The sequence below is a fragment of the Hyla sarda genome, chromosome 9 (assembly GCF_029499605.1).
Source record: "Hyla sarda isolate aHylSar1 chromosome 9, aHylSar1.hap1, whole genome shotgun sequence".
NCBI lineage: Eukaryota > Metazoa > Chordata > Amphibia > Anura > Hylidae > Hyla > Hyla sarda.
Window position 1 is genome coordinate 153,804,951 of NC_079197.1, and position 23,693 is coordinate 153,828,643.

General features: G+C 45.7%; 1 protein-coding gene across 8 annotated transcripts in view; it reads right to left on the reverse strand.

The window, feature by feature from the left end:
- The window catches only part of ZNF185 (zinc finger protein 185 with LIM domain), a 186,686-nt gene that overhangs the window by 101,619 nt on the left and 61,374 nt on the right, over positions 1–23,693 (reverse strand). For all 8 annotated transcript variants that reach the window (XM_056539639.1, XM_056539638.1, XM_056539637.1 and 5 more), the window contains 9 exons: positions 23,280–23,345; positions 17,620–17,712; positions 16,053–16,121; positions 14,253–14,336; positions 12,837–12,878; positions 9,439–9,531; positions 6,828–6,920; positions 4,694–4,786; positions 2,413–2,529 (listed from right to left, as the gene is read on the reverse strand). In XM_056539639.1, the coding sequence (XP_056395614.1) occupies positions 2,413–2,529; positions 4,694–4,786; positions 6,828–6,920; positions 9,439–9,531; positions 12,837–12,878; positions 14,253–14,336; positions 16,053–16,121; positions 17,620–17,712; positions 23,280–23,345 (750 nt within the window). The remainder of the gene's footprint in view (positions 1–2,412; positions 2,530–4,693; positions 4,787–6,827; positions 6,921–9,438; positions 9,532–12,836; positions 12,879–14,252; positions 14,337–16,052; positions 16,122–17,619; positions 17,713–23,279; positions 23,346–23,693) is intronic.

The window sequence follows — 23,693 nt, forward strand, 5'->3', positions numbered from 1 at the left end:
GGGATAAATCAATTAGAATCCCAGGGGAGGTGCATGTAATACTTAACTTTTGATTTTACAAAGTTAAAATCGTCACCAAATAAATTAGTGCTCAAATAACCCAAACGAATAAATATAAATGTTCTGGTTGCGGTATGGATCTTACTCCAGAAGCAATATCAAGCATACAGGGTGTCGCTCTCAACGCGTTTCTGCCACTAATGATATGGCGTCATCAGGAGAGACAAAAGACAAAGCTTGAAACACCTTAGAATTGTGGTACTAAGAGCACCCTATAAATAAATAAACAAACCAATGTGACTAAGAGATCACGGCAAGGACTGTCTGTATCAGGCCACTGTGCCGTGGATATTTTCCAGAAAACAGTTCCAGTCTGCCGATATCCGTGATCCCAGGACGGTGTGCTATTACCCGCAGTGGCGGGAAGCCTTGCGATAAATGCCGGCTGCTAATGCGCTTCACGGATTATTTGAGCACTAATTTATTTGGTGACGATTTTAACTTTGTAAAATTAAAAGTTAAGTATTACATGCACCTCCCCTGGGATTCTAATTGATTTATCCCCCTTATTATTGTCATATATTGCTGGGAGTCTATTCTTGCCCCTTGCAGGCATTGCATTCCAATAGCAAGCTCTATGGTACAGGTCTGTGAGAGCCAGAAATCTTGCTTGCTTGTAGGTGACCAAAAACTTATTTGCCACCATAATTTGCTAATAAATTCTTTAAAAATCAGACAATGTGATTTTAATAATTTTTTTTTCTCATTCTGTCTCTCATAGTTGAGGTATACCTATGATGAAAATTACAGGCCTCTCTCATCTTTTTAAGTGGGACAACTTGCACAATTGGTGGCTGACTAAATGCTTTTCTGCCCCACTGTATGTCTGATAGACAAAGAAGTCCTGGTGAGTGCTCTGTGCTTTCCGTTTCTATTACATGTGTTAATATACAAGTGGTTAATAAAGATGGCCACCTGTGTCTGAATGGTGGACAAGGATCTGGGAGCTACTCATGCTTCTTAGGCCATCCGGAGCCTGTTTACATATCTGCCTGAGACACAACTGCACGCAGAGCAAACCAACATATCTATCTAGTGCATTTTTCTGTTATTATTCTTTTTTATCAATACAGGATATAGTCCCGTACAGTACTTAGGCCCTGTCAGGTTGAGTACTTCTGTGTCCTAGGGGCTCTCCTGCAGTGTCTCCCCCATTGTGTTAGCTGTATATTAGATGTATTAGGTATAAAGGACCTTTAAGGACCTTTTGAGGTATGATGTTGTGGTCACATGTTTGTTACCCAGGGAGCACCAGCTAACCAGGTGACCTGCAGCTTGACTTATGGGCTCCTTGCACAGCCCCCCTTTATAAGGAAGGGAGGAGCTGCAATCTCTCTCTTTGATCATTCATTGCTCTTAGATCCTGAGGTCATGTCTAGTCCAGACGTCTCAGAGCCAGTTTCCAGCATATCTGGAGGCCTCAAGCCTAACATACAGCCACATTTCAGTAAGTCAAGTCATCCATGTCTGCTGAAGGAGGTGAAAATCGGAAGCTGAGATCGCGCTGTTGCAGAAAGGTTCAAGGATACTGGTGGAAATCTTAAATTCTTTTATTCTATTCACACAACGCGTTTCTGGATATTAATAATCCTTTCTTCAGGCATGAAGAAAGGATTATTAATATCCAGAAACGCGTTGTGTGAATGGAATAAAAGAATTTAAGATTTCCACCAGTATCCTTAAACCTTTCTGCAACAGCGCAATCTCAGCTTCCGATTTTCACCTCCTTCACTGTCCCTCACACGCCGGTGGATCCAGCGTGGGAAGCCGCAGCAGTTGCTACATTAAGCCCACATCAGCGTTGTGCCTGGAATATGCACAACCCGACCAGGTAAGTGCGTTCCTCACTCACTCACATAATCCGACCTGGTCTGGAAGATCGCACACAGAAGCGCTCTGTTGTCTTTTGTCTTATCCATGTCTGCTGTCACTACCTACAGTCAAGTCAAGTCTATAGTCAAATTTATTATAGTCAGCGTGAGTTGAAGTCTGTCCAAACACTGCAAGTCCCAGCAAGCTGCAAGGTCCCCTCCGTGCTACTGGCCACCTCTCTGGGATCCTGGCCTAGCTGTAAAGACTATTACCATCTGTCTACCTCTTAAGTTACCATTAACCCTAACCAGGTCTTGGACTATTATTACCCTGCCTAACCTAGGGATAGCGGTGCTACCGTTCGGGTGGTTACCGGGAAAACCACGCCCCGGTGTCACGAACATTTAGGGGTTAATACCATCTGCCCCTGGGCTACAACATCTGCTCCATACACCTCACCTTCACACCCCGTGGCTCACCACATATGTATAGGCACACGTATATGTGTATAAAATAACGACTTATTTCTGTAGTACCGACCTTTCATCTCTGACCACTGTGATCCTCGCAGGTCCAGGCTTTATTGCTGAGCTCTTGCTCTCCACAACATTGCTTGTAGAATAAGAGGTTAACTGTAGGCCGCTGCTTCCATCAGTTCTGTAGATTTAATACAGTTTTGAATTATTATTATTATTTTTTTTTTTGGGGGGCAGATAATACCGATTATGGACAAGTGCTCACATGTGGTGATATGGATGTGTCACAAATATTGAAGTTATGTTATGCAAAGTGAAGCTGACATAACAATAGACATAAGGGTTGTATAGGATATATAAGAAGACATGGAGCCCAGCGACTCAGAGGGTCTTTGAACCCCTATTTTAGGTTTTCTGTGAGTCCCGCTTTCTGAATTTTCCAGTAACGTGTGGTAGTCACAGTGGTGGAGCTCGACTTACTGGTCTGACACTATATACAAGGGATCTGCCCTCCACTGAACCACCAGGACAAAGCAGGCCAGTGGGCCATAAAGACACAATAAGGGTACGTTCACACGAGCGGATCCCCAGCGTGTACTACACTGCAGATCTGCCACTGATAGACCGCTGTATGCTGCCTTTACAGGCTCCTGCTTGGAGCGGTAATACGCCGCTATGAGCAGACACACTGCGATGTGCGATTTGGCTCGGACATGCGCAGTATACTCGCACATCGCGGCAGCTCTTGGCCTGGCTCATAGAGCAGGGGGAGAGGCCGCGAGTACACCGCTCATGCGCAGCGACTCGCACATCGCTTCAGTGTGCCTGCTTGTAGCAGCGTATTACCGCTCCCAGAAGATCCCAGTAAAGGCAACATACAGAGGTCCTTCAATCGCGGATCCGCAGTGTAATACGTGCTGGTGATCCGCTCGTGTGAACGTACCCTTGGGGTGGTCACCTTTCCTGCAAAAAAAAAATACCGGCCATGCTAATTTGCATAATTAATTATATATGCTACAGGATACACATATCCTGGGGAAATTTTGTCCTATTCTGACCCTATGCCTTTTTTTATTTCTCCTTATATGGGCCTGTATGAGACTCATTTTTTGCGCCCCGATCTTTAGGTTATAACGATACCATTTTTGTTTTGATGTGGATTTTTGGTCACTTTTTTTTTAATTAAATTCGGGAGTTGCAGTTAGTTACTAAGTACAACTCCCAGCATGCCCTGATACAGTCTGTGGCTCAGCAGCTGCCCCAATTGAAAACTATAACTCCCAGCAGGTTGGACTATATAGTAGTATATAGTATAGGTCAGTGTTTCCCTACCAGGGGTGCCTCCAGCTGTTTCAAAACTACAACTCCCAGCATGCCCTGATACAGACAGTGGCTCAGCAGCTGCCCCAAATGAAAACTACAACTCCCAGCAGGTTGGACTATATAGTAGTATATAGTATAGGTCAGTGTTTCCCTACCAGGGGTGCCTCCAGCTGTTTCAAAACTACAACTCCCAGCATGCCCTGATACAGCCAGTGGCTCAGCAGCTGCCCCAAATGAAAACTACAACTCCCAGCAGGTCTGACTACATAGTAGTATATAGTATAGGTCAGTGTTTCCCTACCAGGGGTGCCTCCAGCTGTTTCAAAACTACAACTCCCAGCATGCCCTAATACAGCCAGTGGCTCAGCAGCTGCCCCAAATGGAAACTACAACTCCCAGCATGTTGGACTTTATAGTAGTATATAGTATAGGTCAGTGTTTCCCTACCAGGGGTACCTCCAGCTGTTTCAAAACTACAACTCCCAGCATGCCCGGACAGCCGTTGGCTGTCCGGGCATGCTGGGAGTTGTAGTTTTGCAACAGCTGGAGGCGCTCTGGTTGGGAAACACTGGTATAGTATATGGTGCAACATTCCGGAAGGGTTGGTTGGATAAAAAATGGCCTTTGCATGGCTGGTATTTTTAATATAAAAATACCGGCAGGGTTGCCAAAATACCAGCCAGGTGACAACCCTAGACCCAATGGGGGAGATTCATCAAAACCTGTCCAGAGGAAAAGTTGCTGAGTTGCCCATAGCAACCAATCAGATCGCTTCTTTCATTTTTGAAAAGGCCTCTGAAAAACGAAAGTAGCGATCTGATTGGTTGCTATGGGCAACTCAGCAACTTTTCCTCTGGACAGGTTTTGGTAAATCTCCCCCAGTATGTCCATAAAACATTCAGGAATTACATGGCCGCTACATCGGACATAGACAACACCTGATAACACATTAACTACTATTTGGCGATGATTCTTGTTGCGCTAATATATGGTCCCAAGTTGATGCTAAGCATAAAACGTACATTGTTCCAGAGGGGGCTGTCTGGGAATTTGTCCGTGAAGATGTCTGGGAAGTGGTTTCCTTTGATGGTGTTTCTTTCAAGTTGTTTTCTATCCTAGAAGAAATGACGGATTAGTGTTAAACAACAGAATACAGTATACAGGTACAAAAAGGATAAAAGAGATAGGGATCCACCTTTATGACATTCATAGGCTCCAACAGGTTATATTGAGAGAGGATGTCTTGAAAGAGAATCCCTTTAAACTTTATTAAAAAGTAGTAGACAACAATACATAAAATAACTAAAATCATACAAAAAAATAATGGAATTCAAAGTCTGTTGTTGAGGGTTGTAGTCTTTCAATAACTACCGGTAGTAGGTGGATGGTGAATGTGTAGCGTCTTGTGAGTAGGGTATATGGGGTGTAGCTGTGCGGTGACTAAAGGGTGTATAGTTAACCCTTGCTATTCGTGACGCCAGGGTGAGGGCCCCTCTGTAATGCTTGACCTACCGCCACCCTTCCCAAGAGCGATAGGGAGGTAGAGAATAATGGAATGTCCAGAAGCGGAGAGTTTGCTGAAAACAGTTGGAACTTTTACTGAAGATTTTATGCAAGATTCATAACCGAAACAGTCTCTATACAGGCAAGTTCTCTTGGAGATTGACAAAGGTTGGGACCTTAAGCAATTTAGAGTATTTAGGATGATATGTGTGGTTCCACAGGATTTAGGGAATTTAGTTGCGGTTCAGTAGTCACGCTAGCTTTAGCGGGGAGTAGTTTAGAACTCACGGTTTAGTTGAGCTGGGGCCGGTAGGTTTTCTGGCCTAGCGTGTCTTTGAAAGTTGCGCAGATCCGTCCTGCTAGTCCAGCATCCACGAGAGCAGAAACCCAAGAGATAATGCTGCTTGCTTTGCAGCTCAGGAGCAAGAGAGAGATCAATGGCTGCAGCTCTCTTATATGGGCAGGGGCTGGACTAGAGCTAATTGGTCCAATACTTGTGTCAATCACCATTACAAAGGGTAATGGGTAGCATGTGACCCAAGGACCTCCAAAGGTCCTCCAACATACCATAGAGGATTTAACACAGTCACATGACCGAAGGTCCTGCGACGCTAACAAGGTAAGTACTCTATACATTATCTTAAATACACTCATTATTAAATATATACACGTATATATGAACACTATAGAATTGGAGTAGAAGGAGGCGACTAGGGGCTGTCCCACCTGAGGGACCCTACCTGAGCGGAGTAACTCTGACTTTGGGGACCTCCACACTAGGTACGGTATGCAATACGGTACCGGGACACCACAGTCTCATACCAGTTTCTCAGACTCCAGTTCTGCCTGACCGCTTCTGTACCATACTGACTCCCCTGTTGTTGACTTGAACCATTTCAGTCTTTACCCCCGGTATCATTCTGACTCTCCAGTGTATGACCCGACCTGCTGACTGCGCTTATCTGCTTGACTCCCCAGTGCCTCATAATTGTTCTATCTTGTCCCGCTGGGAGCAGCAAAGTCCAGCTTTCACATCCATGAACAGAATAGAGGGTAAAAACCCAGGTGGTACTTAGGCTGCGTTCATACGGCCGTCTAGACCCATCCTGTTCTTCTCCCGTCAAAAATACAAACGGACTTAAAAAATAAAAGAAAGGACAATAACGGATGCAAACGAATGTTATCCGTTTGTATCGGTTTGGATCCGTTATTGTTCAGTTAATAAACAAAAAAAACATTTTTTTTTTTTGTTCTGAGCATGCTCAGAAGGGAAAATGGTTGAAAAAAAAGGATGCAAACGGATGACATTTAAGGATCATCCGTTTCCATAGACTTCAATGTTAAATTTACTGTATCCGTTTTTTCAACGGGAGAAAAAAAAATACTGCATGCACCGTCTTTTCTCCCTTAAAAAAAAAAACGGAAATGAGCACAGACGGGTGCAAATGTATGTGAAAGGATTGTAAAAAAATCCCATTGACATCAATGGGATTATTTTAGAACAGTTTGTAATCCGTTTACAAGCAGCAACAAGTCTCCATTCTGGAGCATGGCCCTAAGCCACACCGGTTGGTAGCACAGGGGGTCATCACCTTTTGTCTGCTATATGTTAAACATTATAAGAAAGATCACTATCAGAATGATAAAACCTACTTCTTGTGATCATCATATAGGTAAGAAGACAGAGTTTTAGGGAGAGTTTGACTCTTCTGGTTTGGACTGGTTTCTTCTTCTTGTATTGGCACTCTTAAAGAGAGGAAAAGAAATATATCAATCTAGATTGTATTAAAGACACACGACCATTAAGTTAATTAAAAATCCATGTTCATTCAAAGGAAGTAATTTAAAAAAAAAGCCAAAAGGTGAAAACATTTTACTTAAAGGGGTACTCCCGTAGAAAACTTTTTTTTTATTTATTTTTTTTTTAAATCAACTGGTGCCAGAAAGTTAAACAGATTTGTAAATTACTTCTATTAAAAAATCTTAATTCTTCCAGTACTTTTTAGGGGCTGTATACTACAGAGGAAATGCTTTACTTTTTAGATTTCTCTGATGTCATCCCCACAGTGCCCTCTGCTATCCATTTTAGGAACTGTCCAGAGCAGGAGAAAATCCCCATAGCAAACATATGCTGCTCTGGACAGTTCCTAAAATGGACAGCAGAGGTCAGCAGAGAGCACTGTTGTCATGACATCAGAGAAATCTAAAAAGTAAAGCATTTCCTCTGTAGTATACAGACCATAAAAATTACTAAAAGGATTAAGATTTTTTTAATAGAAGTAATTTACAAATCTGTTTAACTTTCTGGCACCAGTTGATTTAAAAAAAAAAAAGTTTTCCACGGGAGTACCCCTTTAACCACCTGCTGGTAATATGGAGGATCCTTGGAGGAACATACTGGTGACCGTATATATCAGTGTTTCTCATGCTGGTGCCTGAGGAGACCTGAAGACTCCTTTATCACATAAGGAGACACCATTATTTTATATGGCGCACTGTAGGTGGGGTCCAAGGAGTTTCAAGTAATTCTTCTTGCCTTTAAGAGAAGGGATTATATGCTGCACAAGCCTTATTCTGGGTGCAGCGATCTCTGGTCATAACGAGCTACTTCTTGGCTTCTCTTCATTTTGTAATGAATTCCCATTTTTTTTTTGATAAAGTAAGGTAATTAAAAAAAAATTTGACATGGACTATGACCACCCAACCTGCTGACTGCGCTTATCTGCCTGACTCCCCAGTGCCTCATAATTGTTCTATCTGCCCCATGGGAGCAGCAAAGTCCAGCTTCCACATCCATGAACAGAATAGAGGGAAAAAACCCAAGTGGTACTTAGTCTCCTCTCTGAAGCATGGCCCTAAGCCAAACTGGTTGGTAGAACAGGGGGTCCACAACTTTTGTCTGTTATATGTAGTGGTGACCGCGAATATATGAAATTCGAATATTTAGCGTGAATATGGTGAATATAGCACTATATATTCGCAATTACGAATATTCCTAATTTTATTTCCCCCCCACAGAACACATCACAGTGATCTCATCCCTCCCTGCGTACAGCTTGTGGTCTAAAGAAGGCTCCTATATTTACTGTATTAGACTGGAGAGCGAAGATGCGAATATCGTCACTAAAATTAGATAGGTAGATAGATAGTGACTATATACGCGAATATGACATGGCAATATTCAAAATGAAATTCATACATACACAGCAACAAGGTAAAGAAACCACGGCTGGTCCGCTATAACATAACACTACCAACAAAATAGAACCAGATCATGTAAAATATAATTAGCTTTTATTAACACATATGCAAAAAATACATACAATAAAAAATGAAAAGAGGATAAAATAAGGCACTACAATAGCAGTCACAGAAGATGGGGGGAGGCAAGTAGTGTGGCCCTACATGGAGTACAGGGAATAACTGGTGTACCATAGAAAATACGAATGTAAACATGAAAGAGGTCACTGAATAGGGGGTAGGAGGAGGTAGGTGTGTGGCTGCATGGCAGGAGGACTTTATGGTGTCTCATTCATTTCTCCCTTGGTTACTCTCTGTTTATTGCACTTTTTCCTTTTAGGACATTCTTTGATGTGTCACTGTTATACTGCTTGTCACTCATATGCTTATGGACATTTTGTAATGATATTCAGTGACCTCTTTCATGTTTACATTCGTATTTTCTATGGTACACCAGTTATTCCCTGTACTCCATGTAGGGCCACACTACTTGCCTCCCCCCATCTTCTGTGACTGCTATTGTAGTGCCTTATTTTATCCTCTTTTCATTTTTTATTGTATGTATTTTTTGCATATGTGTTAATAAAAGCTAATTATATTTTACATGATCTGGTTCTATTTTGTTGGTAGTGTAATATTCAAAATGAAAAATGTCATAGACCCATTATCACTTCTGTATAGGCCAAGAATATTAGGAAATGGAGAGATGGATGGATGGATAGATAGATATGAGATAGATAGATAGATAGATATAGATGGATAAATGGATAGATGGATAATATAGATAGGTAGGTAGATAGTTATCCACATGCGCATTCGCGCATGCACATTAACCAAAAGCGAAAATAACTGCAAATAAATTGAATATGCCAATTTCGTGAATATAGGACGAATATTCGTCCATATATTCGCAAAATATCGCGAATTTGGATATGACATATGCCGCTCAACACTAGTTATATGCTATAATTCATAAGTACTGAAACATTATAAGAAAGATCACTATCAGAATGATAAAACCTACTTCTTGTGATCATCATATAGGTAAGAAGACAGAGTTTTAGGGAGAGTTTGACTCTTCTGGTTTGGACTGGTTTCTTCTTCTTGTATTTGGACTCTTAAAGAGAGGAAAAGAAATATATCAATCTAGATTGTATTAGAGACAGACGACCATTAAGTTAATAAAAAATCCATGTTCATCCAAAGGAAGTAATAAAAAAAAGAGCCAAAGGTGAAAACATTTTACTTAACCACCTGCTGGTAATATGGAGGATTCTTGGAGGAACATACTGGTGACCGTATATATCAGTGTTTCTCATGCTGGTGCCTGAGGAGACCTGAAGACTCCTTTATCACATAGGGTATGTTCACATTGAGGAATTTCCTGAAGCAGAATTCTGACGAGGAAGTCTGTTCCGCTTGAAGAAAGAACATGTTCTTTCTTTTTAGACGGAATCAGGGAATCAGCGTCGTTCTCCCATACAGATCAATGTTAATTTTTTTTTTCAGTCAGAATCATTTCCACGCAGAATTGGCGCCAAAATGGCGTGGAATTGGTGCGGAATTTCCGCATGAAAAAAAAGAGGATAATATATATATATATATATATATATATATATATATTTATATATTATACTCTTCTCCTCCTCCGCTTGAAATTTTCATTTCCGCTTGTGGAATTCCGCGCCAATTCCGTGCGAAATTCCGCACAAAATCTCTGTGAGTTCTTGTGGAAAAGTAACTATTTTGAGGCAGAAAATTTCTGCTTGATTTCCGCTCCAATTCCTCAGTGTGAACATACCCATATGGAGACACCATTATTTTATATGGCGCACTGTAGGTGGGGTCCAAGGAGTTTCAAGTAATTCTTCTTGCCTTAAACAGACGGGATTATATGCTGCACAAGCCTTATTCTGGGCGAGACAATCTCTGGTCATAACGAGCTACATCTTGGCTTCTCTTCATTTTGTACTAGATTCACATTTTTATGGTAAAGTAAGGTAATTAAAAAACAATTGACATGGACTATGACCACCAGAGGGGCCCGGGCATCACCATGTCTAGGCAGGGGAGATCTCTATATAAACACATTAGGAAGCTCTATGGCAATCAGCTGATCACCAAGCTGTTTTTTGGAGGGTTTTATGATCTCATCTTTATCTTCAGCTTCTTTTTTTTTATCAACTGGTGCCAGAAAGTTAAACAGATTTGTAAATTAGAAGAAGGAAAAGTTGAACAGCTGGCACACTTACAACTCCAAGTTTATTGCAGCTTTAAAATCGTCAGGAATCACATCCTGACGATTTTATGGCCATGTTTCCACCTGGCGTATACGCAACGCATTTCATGCTGCGCAAAATCTGCAGAAGCTGTGGGAAATACGCTGCGTATTCCCCGCTCACCATACACACAGGGCTTTCCGGCAGCAGCCATATGCGCGATGTGAGTTTTGGAGGCGGAGCCGCACGTCACAGTCACGCCGGCACACGGCCCCGCCTCCAAAACTCACTACACATAGGGCTGCTGCTGGAAAGTCTGTATGGTGAGCTAGGGATACGCAGTGTATTTCCCGCTGCTTCTGCAGATTTTGCGCAGAGTGAAATACGTTGCGTGTACTCCAGGTGGAAACATGACCTAAAGTTGCAATAAACTTGGAGTTTTAAGTGTGCCGGCCGTTCCACTTTTTTTTCTGCTGCTTGACAAGAGTTGGACCCCGCCCCAGTGAGCTGACAACTTCCTTGCTGTTAGATTTGTAAATTATTTCTATAAAAAAATCTAAATCCAGTACTTATCAGCTGCTGTATAATACAGAGGAAGTTCATTTCTTTTTGAATTTCTTTTCTGTCTGACCACAGTGCTCTCTGCTGACACCTCTGTCCATGTCAGGAACTGTCCAGAGCAGGAGAGGATTGCTATGGGGAATTGTTCCTGCTCTGGACAGTTCCTGACATGGACAGAGGTGTCAGCAGAGAGCACTGTGGTCAGACAGAAAAGAAATTAAAAAAGAAATGAACTTCCTCTGTATTTAACATCAGCTGATGAGTACTGAATAGATTAAGCTTCTTAGATAGAAGTAATTTACACATCTGTTTAACTTTCTGGCACCAGCTGATTTAAAAATAAAATAAAATAGTTTTCCACCAGAGTACCCCTCTAAAAGTATGTTCACACTGAGTTTTTTTTTTACATGAGTTCCATGTAGATTTTTCTTCAGATTATTCGCCAAAAATCTGTATGAAATCCACAGCACATTGACCCATATTTGCTATACCTGATGCGCAAAAATGTTGGCTCCACATCAAATCAGCCACATTAAACATCCTGTGTGCACCAAAAAAGAACAGGACATCGCACTTTGCTTAAAGTGAGGATGCCGCCTATTGTGACTGGATGGGATTTTAGATACATCCCTTCCTATCTAACCCACTCTTAACCACGTAACAACCCCTTCTCCCAATAGAAAAGACACTGACACCTGCTGTGGGAAAATTGGGCCGTGTGGCCCATTTATTTAACAAACCAATAAATAACATTTGAATATTTACATATAAACATAACCTAACTGGAGGGCACTCCCCTCCCCCAACCGGATTTGTGCAACACGCTTCTTACCCCTGGCCGCGAGCCCCTGGCCCAGGGGCACCCCGGTAACCTTCTGCACAATCCCCCGAACTCCTGAGGCCCAGAACCACCACCAGGAGGCCCAATTGAACCATCTCAAACATTAATCTTTCAAACTACTAACTCCCCCGGGACCCTTTCACATGCCTCCCCCCTTATAGGAATCCCACCCACCAAGCGTTTAAAAGAGGGCGGGCGGGCGGGACCTTCTTCTTGCTTCTACACGACGACTGGTGAGTACCCTCCCCCCCTGGGGCACCCCCCTATATACACTCCTCCCCTCCAGATGACCTCCCTTTCACCCCACTCTCGAGCCACCTGCTACTGTCCCTTAAAGGAGCAGCAGCCACTTAACCATTTAACCCCCATTCCCTTGCAATATACCTCTAACCGAATTATCCCTTACTAACATCTGGAAGGGCCACTAAAATCCCTGTCAAGGCGCCACTATGCCAGGGGTTCCCCCGCTCCGTTTGCTCCCAGGAAAGGCGCATGGGATGGACCAGGTCATGGCCTAAAAGACCATGTCATGAGCCAAAATAACGCATCAACATGTTGGCGCATCAGCTTTGCCTAAAGTCAGCCAACTAATGGTTGGTGTAAACTGAAAATAAACACTGCAAACTTAGTCTGGACAACTGGTCTCCAAACCGGGGATGTTGGCAAACAACAACTCCAACCTGTGGATGTTGGCAAGCATTCCCGGACAGTCGTTGGCTGGTAATTGGATGACATGTTATACTGAATAGTGATTAAATGTAATAATAAATTAATTAAATTGATAAAACATAATCCTCTTACTTTTTTGCTATAAGAGGTGATGGGGCTTCCTGTGGACTACTCCTAAAAAACAATATGACAGTGGTGAGTACAGGCAAAACACTTTATCCTAATAATGATAACATTGTAATATTGTAACTCATTTTCAGTCGTTTTTATCTCCCTTCAAACATGCTTTCTTAATTACCCAGAATTCCATTTTAGTGAATGGCCATATCATAGGAGTACGCAGCCTATTGCATTAGGGTGTGCACCCTAAAGCACACACTCATGCCGCGCGCATGCGTATATATAGATATATATGTATGTGTATAGATATATATGTATGTGTATATATATATATATATATATATATATATATATACACATACACACACACACACACACACATAGACACACACACATATACACACACATAAATACACTCTTGCTTGCACACACACATACATAAACAGACCTGCACTCATATAAATATCAATACAAACAAAATGACGTCACCATAGGCACAGTGTTGTACTTGAGGCTTTATCACCGCCGTGCATTTGTTTCCCTGCCGATCCAATCCTCCTACACTATGCGAGCGATATCGCTGCACAGTGTAGGACGGACATGCTCCTCCTCCAGACCTCCCCTGTAGCATGCGCGCCGCTCATGCTACAGGGGAGGTCTGGAGGAGGAACATATCCGTCCTACACTGTGCGGCGACATACCGCTTGCATAGTGTCGGAGGATTGGATCGGCAGGGAAACAAATGCACGGCAAGGCAGTGCAGCATGGAGGTGATAGAGCCTCAAGTTTGAGGCTTGATTAGGGTGTGCCCAAGCACACCCGGCACACCCCGTGCGCATGCCTATGGGCCACATTCTGATATCCTGCAGGCCGTACCTACCTCCATATGATGGGGGACATTTATTACACAATAACAAGTAAAGTTTAGCTTACAAGGTAGACCACATTAAAGGGGCACTCCGGGATAGAAAAATGTATCGCCCCATCCACAGCCTAGGGGATAAGTGTCAGATCGCGAGGAGTCTGACCGCTGGGACCCCCACAATCTCCCACACCACACCCTGGCTCTCTTTATGAACAGACCTGTGTTCACCACCGCATGAGACTGTGGCCGATATGTCTCCTTCATGCAGCTCTATGGAAGAGATAAAGATACCCAATTGCAGAACTCCGACTCTCCCTTAGAGATGCATGGAGGGTGAGTGTTGGCCGTAGCTTTGTACGATGAGCGATATTCCCCATTCAGGAGAAGAGCCGAGGCGACATGCAGGAGATCACAGGGGCCCTAGCAGTTGGACCCCCCGCGATCCGACACTTATTTCCTATCCTTAGGATAGGGGATACAACACTGGTTGGGAAAACACTGCTGTAGAATGTTGTATGAACACCTATGTGTCTGCCCCATCAGTACTTCATACAAGAACTCACCCATTGGTTCTTTTAGCTGCAGATAAGACATAGGAGCGGTCCCTCTGGGGTGTGCTTTTCATTATCCTGTTGGTCTGTTCAGTACTTGAGACACACAGACAAAAAGAAAATTCATACAATGAAAACCACATAGAAATGTCATTTTTATAGGTTTGGTTCTCTTTTCACTTCTGCAAACCAGATCATTTTTATTTCCGCTGAGTGGGATTTTCATTATTTTCTTTTGGAGGGGACTTATAGGGGGAAACTGCTTAATGAATGCATCTACCTAACAAAAGGTTCCCTACCTAACAGACTAACTCACCATTGGTGGGCTTTTACCTAAGAGAAGAGGGTACCCTACCTACATACCTACTGGGGGCTTCTACCTAAAAGGGGAGAATTCCCTACTGACTTACCTATTGGGGGCTTCTACCTAATAGGGAGGATTTTCTACCTACCTACTGGGGGCTACTACCTAATAGGAGGTATTCCCTACCTATCTACCTACCTTCCTACCGTGGGCTTCTACCTAATAGTGGGAATTATCTACCTACCTATCTATTAGGGACTTCTACCTAATGGGAGATTCCCCACCTACTTATCCTCTGGGGGTCATCTTACTAATTGAGGGGATTTCCCACCTACCTGACTACCTAACTACTGGGGACTTTTACCTAAGAGGGTAGGTACCCTACCTACCAACTTGGGGCTTCAACCTAATAGGGTGATTCCCTACTTCTGGGTGCTTCTACCTAAAAGGGGGGGATTCCCTGGCGACCTACCTACTTGGGGCTTCTACCTAATAGGGGGGGGGGGGATTCCCTACCTACCTACTGGAGACTATTACCTAACCGGGAGATTCCCTACCTTCCTACTGGGGGGCTTCTACCTTATAGGGAGGATGTCCTACCTAACTACTAGGAGCAAGTCTTTATTATGAGTGTCAGTGAGGGCCCTATGTTTGGCTTTACGGAGTCTACAGCCACCTCTGCTGACACATGAAAAAGTATTGGTAATTGGTAAAACAATAGTATCAGTACTTATACTCTGACGTGGACATTCTGAGAGGGAACCAAAAGACTATTGGGGTGCCCTAATATGTACGTAATAGCAGTATATAAAGACAAAGGTGTTTTTTTTATTTAACATTGTTCCAGCTAAAAAAAAAATTGTTTTCCTAGATGTAACAAGGAAATTTAATAGTTACTCATCAGACAGTACTCCGGTGGAAAAGGTTTTTTTTTTTTTTTTTTTTTTTTTAAATCCACTGGTTTGTAAATTACTTCTATTAAACAAATCTTAATCCTTCCAGTACTTCTCAGTGGCTGTATACTACAGAGAAAGTTCTTTTCTTTTTGGATTTCTTTTCTGTCACGAACACAGTGCTCTCTGCTGACACCTCTGTCCATGTCAGGAACTGTCCAGAGCAGCATACAGTATGTTTGCTATGGGGATTTTCTCCTGCTCTGGACAGTTCCCAAAATGGACAGAGGTGTCTGCGGAGAGCACTGTGATCATGACAGAAATGAAATCCAAAAAGAAAAGAATTTCCTCTGTAGTATACAGCCGCTAATAAGTACTGGAAGGATTAAGATTTTTTAATAGAAGTAATTTACAAATCTGTTTATCTTTCTGGCATCAGTTGATTTAAAAAAAAAATTATAATAATAATTTCCACCGGAGTGTTACCCCTAACCTATTTAATGCGTGTTTGCTAGGCCTAGTGACGCATGCACATCTATTTTAGCGGTAAAAGCATGCAATAATAACACAAATAAAATCAGCCTATAATAAGCGCCTTATAAAAGCAATACTTACTCAATAGGTTGCTCCTCTACCTCATCATCTGAGAAATCTGCTGATCTGCTCCTTACATTATATGGTGCCCTGTGCAAAATAGCAAAATAAGTAACACAAAGCACAGCAGCCACCGCAGCATGCCTCCTAACAGTACAGTCACAAAGTATGGGGTTCTTTAAAGGGGTACTCCGGCTCTAAGACATCATATCCCCTATCTAGAGATGAGCGAACTTACAGTAAATTCGATTCGTCACGAACTTCTCGGCTCGGCAGTTGATGACTTATCCTGCATAAATCAGTTCAGCTTTCAGGTTCTCCGGTGGGCTGGAAAAGATGGATACAGTTCTAGGAGACTCTTTCCTAGGACTGTATCCACTTTTTCCAGCCCACCGGAGCACCTGAAACCTGAACTAATTTATGTAGGAAAAGTTATCAACTGCCGAGCCGAGAAGTTCGTGACGAATTGAATTTACTGTAAGTTCGCTCATCTCTACCCCTATCCAAAGGATAGGGGATAAGATGCCTGATCGCTGGGGTCTTGCCGCTGGGGCTCCCTGCCTCCCGACCACTGGGACGGAGTATTGTGACATCACGACTCTGCCCCCGGGTGACGTCCATCATGCCCCCTCCCATAGACTTGCATTGACAGGGTGGGGTGGGGCGTGATGTCACTCAGGGATGTGATGTCACGATACTCCGTCCCCCGGGTGACGCCCCGCCCCCTCAATGCAAGTCTATGGGAGGGGGCGTGACGGATGTCACGCCCCCTCCCATAGACTTGCATTGAGGGGGTGGGGCGTGAAGTTACCCGGGGCAGAGTCGTGATGTCACGATACTCCGTCCCCGGGTGACGCCACACCCCGCCCCCTCAATGCAAGTCTATCGGAGGGGGCCTCCCGACCACTGGGACAGAGTATTGTGACATCACGACTCTGCCCCCGGGTGACGTCCATCATGCCCCCTCCCATAGACTTGCATTGAGGGGGTGGGGTGGAGCGTGACGTCACCCGGGGACAGAGTTGTGATGTCACGATACTCCGTCCCCCGGGTAACGCCACGCCCCGTCCCCTCAATGCAAGTCTATGGGAGGGGGCGTGACGGACGTCACGCCCCCTCCCATAGACTTGCATTGAGGGGGCGCGGTGTGATGTCACCCGGGGGCAGAGTCGTGATGTCACGATACTCTGTCCCAGTGGTCGGGCGGCATAAGACTTGGAGCCTCCAGCGTTTCCTGCAGTGCTCACAGGTGGGTGCTGCATGCTAGATTGCGGGGGCCCCCAGCAATGGGACCCCGCGATCAGACATCTTATCCCCTATCCTTTGGATAGGGGATAAGATGTCTTAGGGCCGGAGTACCCCCTTTAAGCTCCAGCATATTCTATCCATTAGCGTGCAAAACATTTCATGCGCCAGGAGCGTCCTTATGCACACACAGCCCCTTTCATGGTCCGGTTTGCAGGTAAGGTCCTTAAAAATACAATACAGCTGGCTGACATGCACCGAGCCACGATACATGCAGTAAAATCACAGTGCAGAAATGGCAATACGGTATATTAAGCTCCAAACGGTTTATTAATCTTCTTACAGTTTCTTGTATTCCTCCGTGGACATCTTGTGTCCTGTAGCGTTGGGGACTCTTGGTAGGCTGGTGGATGTTCGAGGTTGGATGGAGCTGTAACTGAGATGTATACATACAGTATATATATTTGTATTTCTTTCTATATATTATACATCTGTCCTCCGGAGGAAAAAAATAAAAATTCAAATCAACTGGTGCCAGAAAGTTATCCAGATTTATAAATTACTTCTATTTAAAATCTTAATCCTTTCAGTTCTTATCAGCTGCTGTATGCTCCAGAGGATGTTGTGTAGTTCTTTCCAGTCTGACCGCATTGCTGCCACCTCTGTCCGGGTCAGGAACTGTCTAAGGCAGGAGAGGTTTGCTACGGAGATTTGCTCCTGCTCTGGAAAGTTCCTGACACGGACAGAGGTGTCAGCAGAGAGCACTGTGGTCAGACTGGAAAGAACTACACAACTTCCTCTGCAGCATACAGCTGCTGATAAGTACTGGAAGGATTAAAGGGGTACTCAGCCTCTTGACATATTATCCCCTATCCAAAGCATAGGGGATAAGATGTTTGATTGCGGGGGTCCCGCTGCTGGGATCCTTGCGATCTCCGCCCAGCACCTGGTGTTCTGAATGAACACTGGGTTCCGGTGGCAGTGGCCATGACGTCATGCCACGCCCCCCCCCCCATGCATGTCTATGATAGGGGGCAGGATCGCCGGGTGCTGCACGAAGATCGTGAGGGGATAAGATGTCTAGCGGTGGACTACCCCTTTAAGATTTTTGTATAGAAGTTATTTACAAATCTGTATAACTTTCTGGCACCAGCTGATAAAACCTACACTGCTCACAAAAATAAAGGGAACACTTAAACAACACAATGTAACTCCAAGTCACTGACACTTCTGTGAAATCCCACTGTCCACTCAGGAAGAACACTGATTGACAATCAACTTCACATGCTATTGTGCAAATGGAACAGACAACAGGTGAAAATTATAGGCAATTAGCAAGACACCCCCAATAAAGGAGTGGTTCTGCAGGTGGTGACCACAGACCACTTCTCAGTTCCTATGCTTCCTGGCTGATGTTTTGGTCACTTTTGAATGCTGGACGTGCTTTCACTCTAGTGGTAGCATGAGATGGAGTCTACAACCCACACAAGTGGCTCAGGTAGTTTATCTCATTCAGGATGGCACATCAATGTGAGCTGTGGCAGGAAGGTTTGCTGTGCCTGTCAGCGTAGTGTCCAGAGGATGGAGGCACTACCAGGAGACAGGCCAGTACATCAGGAGACGTGGAGGAGGCCGGAGATGGGCAACAACCCAGCAGCAGGACCGCTACCTCCGCCTTTGTGCAAGGAGGAACACTGCCAGAGCCCTGCAAAATGACCTCCAGCAGGCCACAAATGTGCATGTGTCCACTCAAACGGCGGTGGTATGAGGGTCCGACATCCACAGATGGGGGTTGTGCTTACAGCCCAACACCATGCAGGACGTTTGACATTTGCCAGAGAACACCAAGATTGGCAAACTCACCACTGGTGCCCTGTGCTCTTCACAGATGAAAGCAGGTTCACACTGAGCACATGTGACAGTCTGGGGACGCCATGGAGAATGTTCTGCTGCCTACAACATCCTCCAGCATGACCGGTTTGGCGATGGGTCAGTAATGGTGTGGGGTGGTATTTCTTTGGGGGGGGTCGCACAGCCCTCCATGTGCTTGCCAGAGGTAGCCTGACTGCCATTAGGTACCAAAATGAGATCCTCAGACCCCTTGTGAGACCATATGCTGGTGCTGTTGGCCCTGGGTTCCTCCTAATGCAAGACAATGTTAGACCTCATGTGGCTGGAGTGTGTCAGCAGTTCCTGCAAGGGGAAGGCATTGATGCTATGGACTGGCCCGCCCGTTCCCCAGACCTGAATCCGATAGAGCACATCTGGGACATCATGTCTCGCTCCATCCACCAACGCCACGTTGCACCACAGACTGTCCAGGAGTTGGCGGATGCTTTAGTCCAGGTCTGGGAGGACATCCCTCAGGAGACCATCCCCCACCTCACCAGGAGCATACCCAGGCATTGTAGGGAGGTCATACGGGCACGTGGAGGCCACACACACTACTGAGCCTCATTGTGACTTGTTTTAAGGTCATTACATAAAGTTGGATCAGCCTGTAGTGCGGTTTTCCACTGTGATTTTGAGTGTGACTCCATATCCAGACCTCCATGGGTTGATAAATTTGATTTCCATTGATAATTTTTGTGGGATTTTGTTGTCAGCACATTCAACTATGTAAAGACGAAAGTATTTCATACAATTAGTTCATTCATTCAGATCTAGGATGTGTTATGTGTGCTTTTTGTGCTGTTACATTGTGTGGTTTCCAATGTACGCAATCTCTACTATATATATATATATATATATATATATATATATATATATATATATACACACACACACAAATCTCACCAAAAACATATGAAGATATAATTGTTACGCCTAGCGCTCCGGGTCCCCGCTCCTCCCCGGAGCGCTTACGGCGTCTCTCTCTCCGCAGCGCCCCGGTCGGTCCCGCTGACCGGGAGCGCTGCACTGTCATGGCCGTCGGGGATGCGATTCGCACAGCGGGACGCGCCCGCTCGCGAATCGCATCCCAGGTCACTTACCCGTCCCGGTCCCCTGCTGTCATGTGCTGGCGCGCGCGGCTCCGCTCTCTAGGGCGCGCGCGCACCAGCTCCCTGAGACTTAAAGGGCCAGTGCACCAATGATTGGTGCCTGGCCCAATTAGCTTAATTGGCTTCCACCTGCTCCCAGACTATATCTGTTCTCTGTCCCTGCACTCCCCTGCCGGATCTTGTTGCCTTAGAGCCTAGTGAAAGCGTTACTGTGTTTATCCATACTGTGTATTTGACCTCCTGCTTTTCCTTATTGACTACGATTCTTGCTGCCTGCCCCGACCTTCTGCTACGTCCGACCTTGCTTTGTCTACTCCCTTGTACCGCGCCTATCTTCAGCAGTCAGAGAGGTTGAGCCGTTGCTAGTGGATACGACCTGGTCACTACCGCCGCAGCAAGACCATCCCGCTTTGCGGCGGGCTCTGGTGAACACCAGTAGTGACTTAGAACCGGTCCACTAGCACGGTCCACGCCAATCCCTCTCTGGCACAGAGGATCCACCTCCTGCCAGCCGGCATCGTGACAGTAGATCCGGCCATGGATCCCGCTGAAGTTCCACTGCCAGTTGTCGCCGACCTCACTACACTGGTCGCCCAGCAAGCCCGACAGATCGCCCAACAAGATCACCAGCTGTCGTACTTGACCACCATGACACAGCAACTCCAGTCGCAGCTACAGCAGCTTCAGTCACAGCTACAGCAATTTCAGTCTCAGCTACAGCAGCAACAACCATCTCCTCCGCCAGCTCCTGCACCTCTTCCGCAGCGAGTGGCCACTCCTAGCCTCCGCTTGTCCCTGCCGGACAAATTTGATGGGGACTCTAAGTTTTGCCGTGGCTTTCTTTCACAATGTTCCCTGCACTTGGAGATGATGTCGGACCAGTTTCCTACTGAAAGGTCTAAGGTGGCTTTCGTAGTCAGCCTTCTGTCTGGGAAAGCTCTGTCTTGGGCCACACCGCTCTGGGACCGCAATGACCCCGTCACTGCCTCTGTACACTCCTTCTTCTCGGAAATTCGAAGTGTCTTTGAGGAACCTGCCCGAGCCTCTTCTGCTGAGACTGCCTTGCTGAACCTGGTCCAGGGTAATTCTTCCGTTGGCGAGTACGCCATATAATTCCATACTCTTGCTTCTGAACTATCCTGGAATAATGAGGCCCTCTGCACGACCTTTAAAAAAGGCCTATCCAGCAACATTAAAGATGTTCTGGCCGCACGAGAAATTCCTGCTAACCTGCATGAACTCATTTATCTAGCCACTCGCATTGACATGCGTTTTTCTGAGAGACATCAAGAGCTCCGCCAGGAAAAAGACTTAGATCTCTGGGCACCTCTCCCACAGTCTCCATTGCAATCTACGCTTAGGCCTCCCGCCGAGGAGGCCATGCAAGTGGATCGGTCTCGCCTGACCCAGGAAGAGAGGAATCGCCGTAGGGAAGAAAATCTTTGTCTGTACTGTGCCAGTACCGAACATTTCCTGGTAGACTGCCCTATCCGTCCTCCACGTCTGGGAAACGCACGCTCGCACCCAGCTCTCGTGGGTGTGGCGTCTCTTGATGCTAAGTCGGCTTCTCCACGTCTCACGGTGCCCGTACGGATTTCTTCTTCAGCCAACTCCTCCCTCTCAGCCGTGGCCTGCTTGGACTCCGGTGCCTCTGGGAATTTCATTCTGGATTCCTTGGTGAATAAATTCCGCATCCCGGTGACCCGTCTCGTCAAGCCACTCTACATTTCCGCGGTCAACGGAGTCAGGTTGGATTGCACCGTGCGTTACCGCACGGAGCCCCTCCTAATGTGCATCGGACCTCATCACGAAAAAATTGAGTTTTTGGTCCTCTCCAATTGCACTTCCGAAATTCTCCTTGGACTACCCTGGCTTCAACACCATTCCCCAACCCTGGATTGGTCCACAGGGGAGATCAAGAGCTGGGGTTCCTCTTGTTTCAAGGACTGCCTTAAACCGGTTCCCAGTACTCCCTGCTGTGACCCTGTGGTTCCCCCTGTAACCGGTCTCCCTAAGGTCTTTATGGACTCTGCCTGCCATAAGAAGTGCCTCTCCCCCCCTCCCAGTCCAGTCAGGCAAGCCTCGGTGCCTCCCCATGGCCCCCGTCCTGGTGTCACACTGCCCCGTGCCAGGCCTCGCCCTCTGCCCTCCCTCCCCATTCCCACTCCTGCTGTACTGCCTGCCGTTGAGGAAACCCTCCATTCTTTCCCGGTGTCCTCATCCCAGGGGAGGCAGTTACCGGACAAAGAGAAGGGGAGACCTAAGGGGGGGGGGTACTGTTACGCCTAGCGCTCCGGGTCCCCGCTCCTCCCCGGAGCGCTTACGGCGTCTCTCTCTCCGCAGCGCCCCGGTCGGTCCCGCTGACCGGGAGCGCTGCACTGTCATGGCCGTCGGGGATGCGATTCGCACAGCGGGACGCGCCCGCTCGAGAATCGCATCCCAGGTCACTTACCCGTCCCGGTCCCCTGCTGTCATGTGCTGGCGCGCGCGGCTCCGCTCTCCAGGGCGCGCGCGCGCCAGCTCCCTGAGACTTAAAGGGCCAGTGCACCAATGATTGGTGCCTGGCCCAATTAGCTTAATTGGCTTCCACCTGCTCCCAGACTATATCTGTTCTCTGTCCCTGCACTCCCCTGCCGGATCTTGTTGCCTTAGAGCCTAGTGAAAGCGTTACTGTGTTTATCCATACTGTGTATTTGACCTCCTGCTTTTCCTTATTGACTACGATTCTTGCTGCCTGCCCCGACCTTCTGCTACGTCCGACCTTGCTTCTGTCTACTCCCTTGTACCGCGCCTATCTTCAGCAGTCAGAGAGGTTGAGCCGTTGCTAGTGGATACGACCTGGTCACTACCGCCGCAGCAAGACCATCCCGCTTTGCGGCGGGCTCTGGTGAACACCAGTAGTGACTTAGAACCGGTCCACAAGCACGGTCCACGCCAATCCCTCTCTGGCACAGAGGATCCACCTCCTGCCAGCCGGCATCGTGACAATAATAATCTTTACCTCTTTTGGTATCCATTGAAAGAAGGGGGGTTCTTTACTTGTGAGACGGCATTAAATGGCTGACCCCTGCAACAAAATGACACGTTTTATCCATGCATTGAATATACAACTAGAAATAAAAACAAGACACTGATCTAACAGCTGAATTCAGGAACAGCTTCTACCAGATGCATGTAGGGGCTGTACTGTGGATTTCATTGGTGCATTATGGTCCATCAGTCAAATTGTTATATGATATATATGGGAAGGGAAATAAATTGCACTAAAATGATCAATTGGCCAAAAGGCCTGTTAGGCCCCTATGGTAACTTACACCTTCCTAACAAGTGTACAATAAAGCGTATACTTTATTTTATTCCATGAAAATGTATAAATTTGGGTTGAACAACAAATCACATTGATTATAAACTGAAC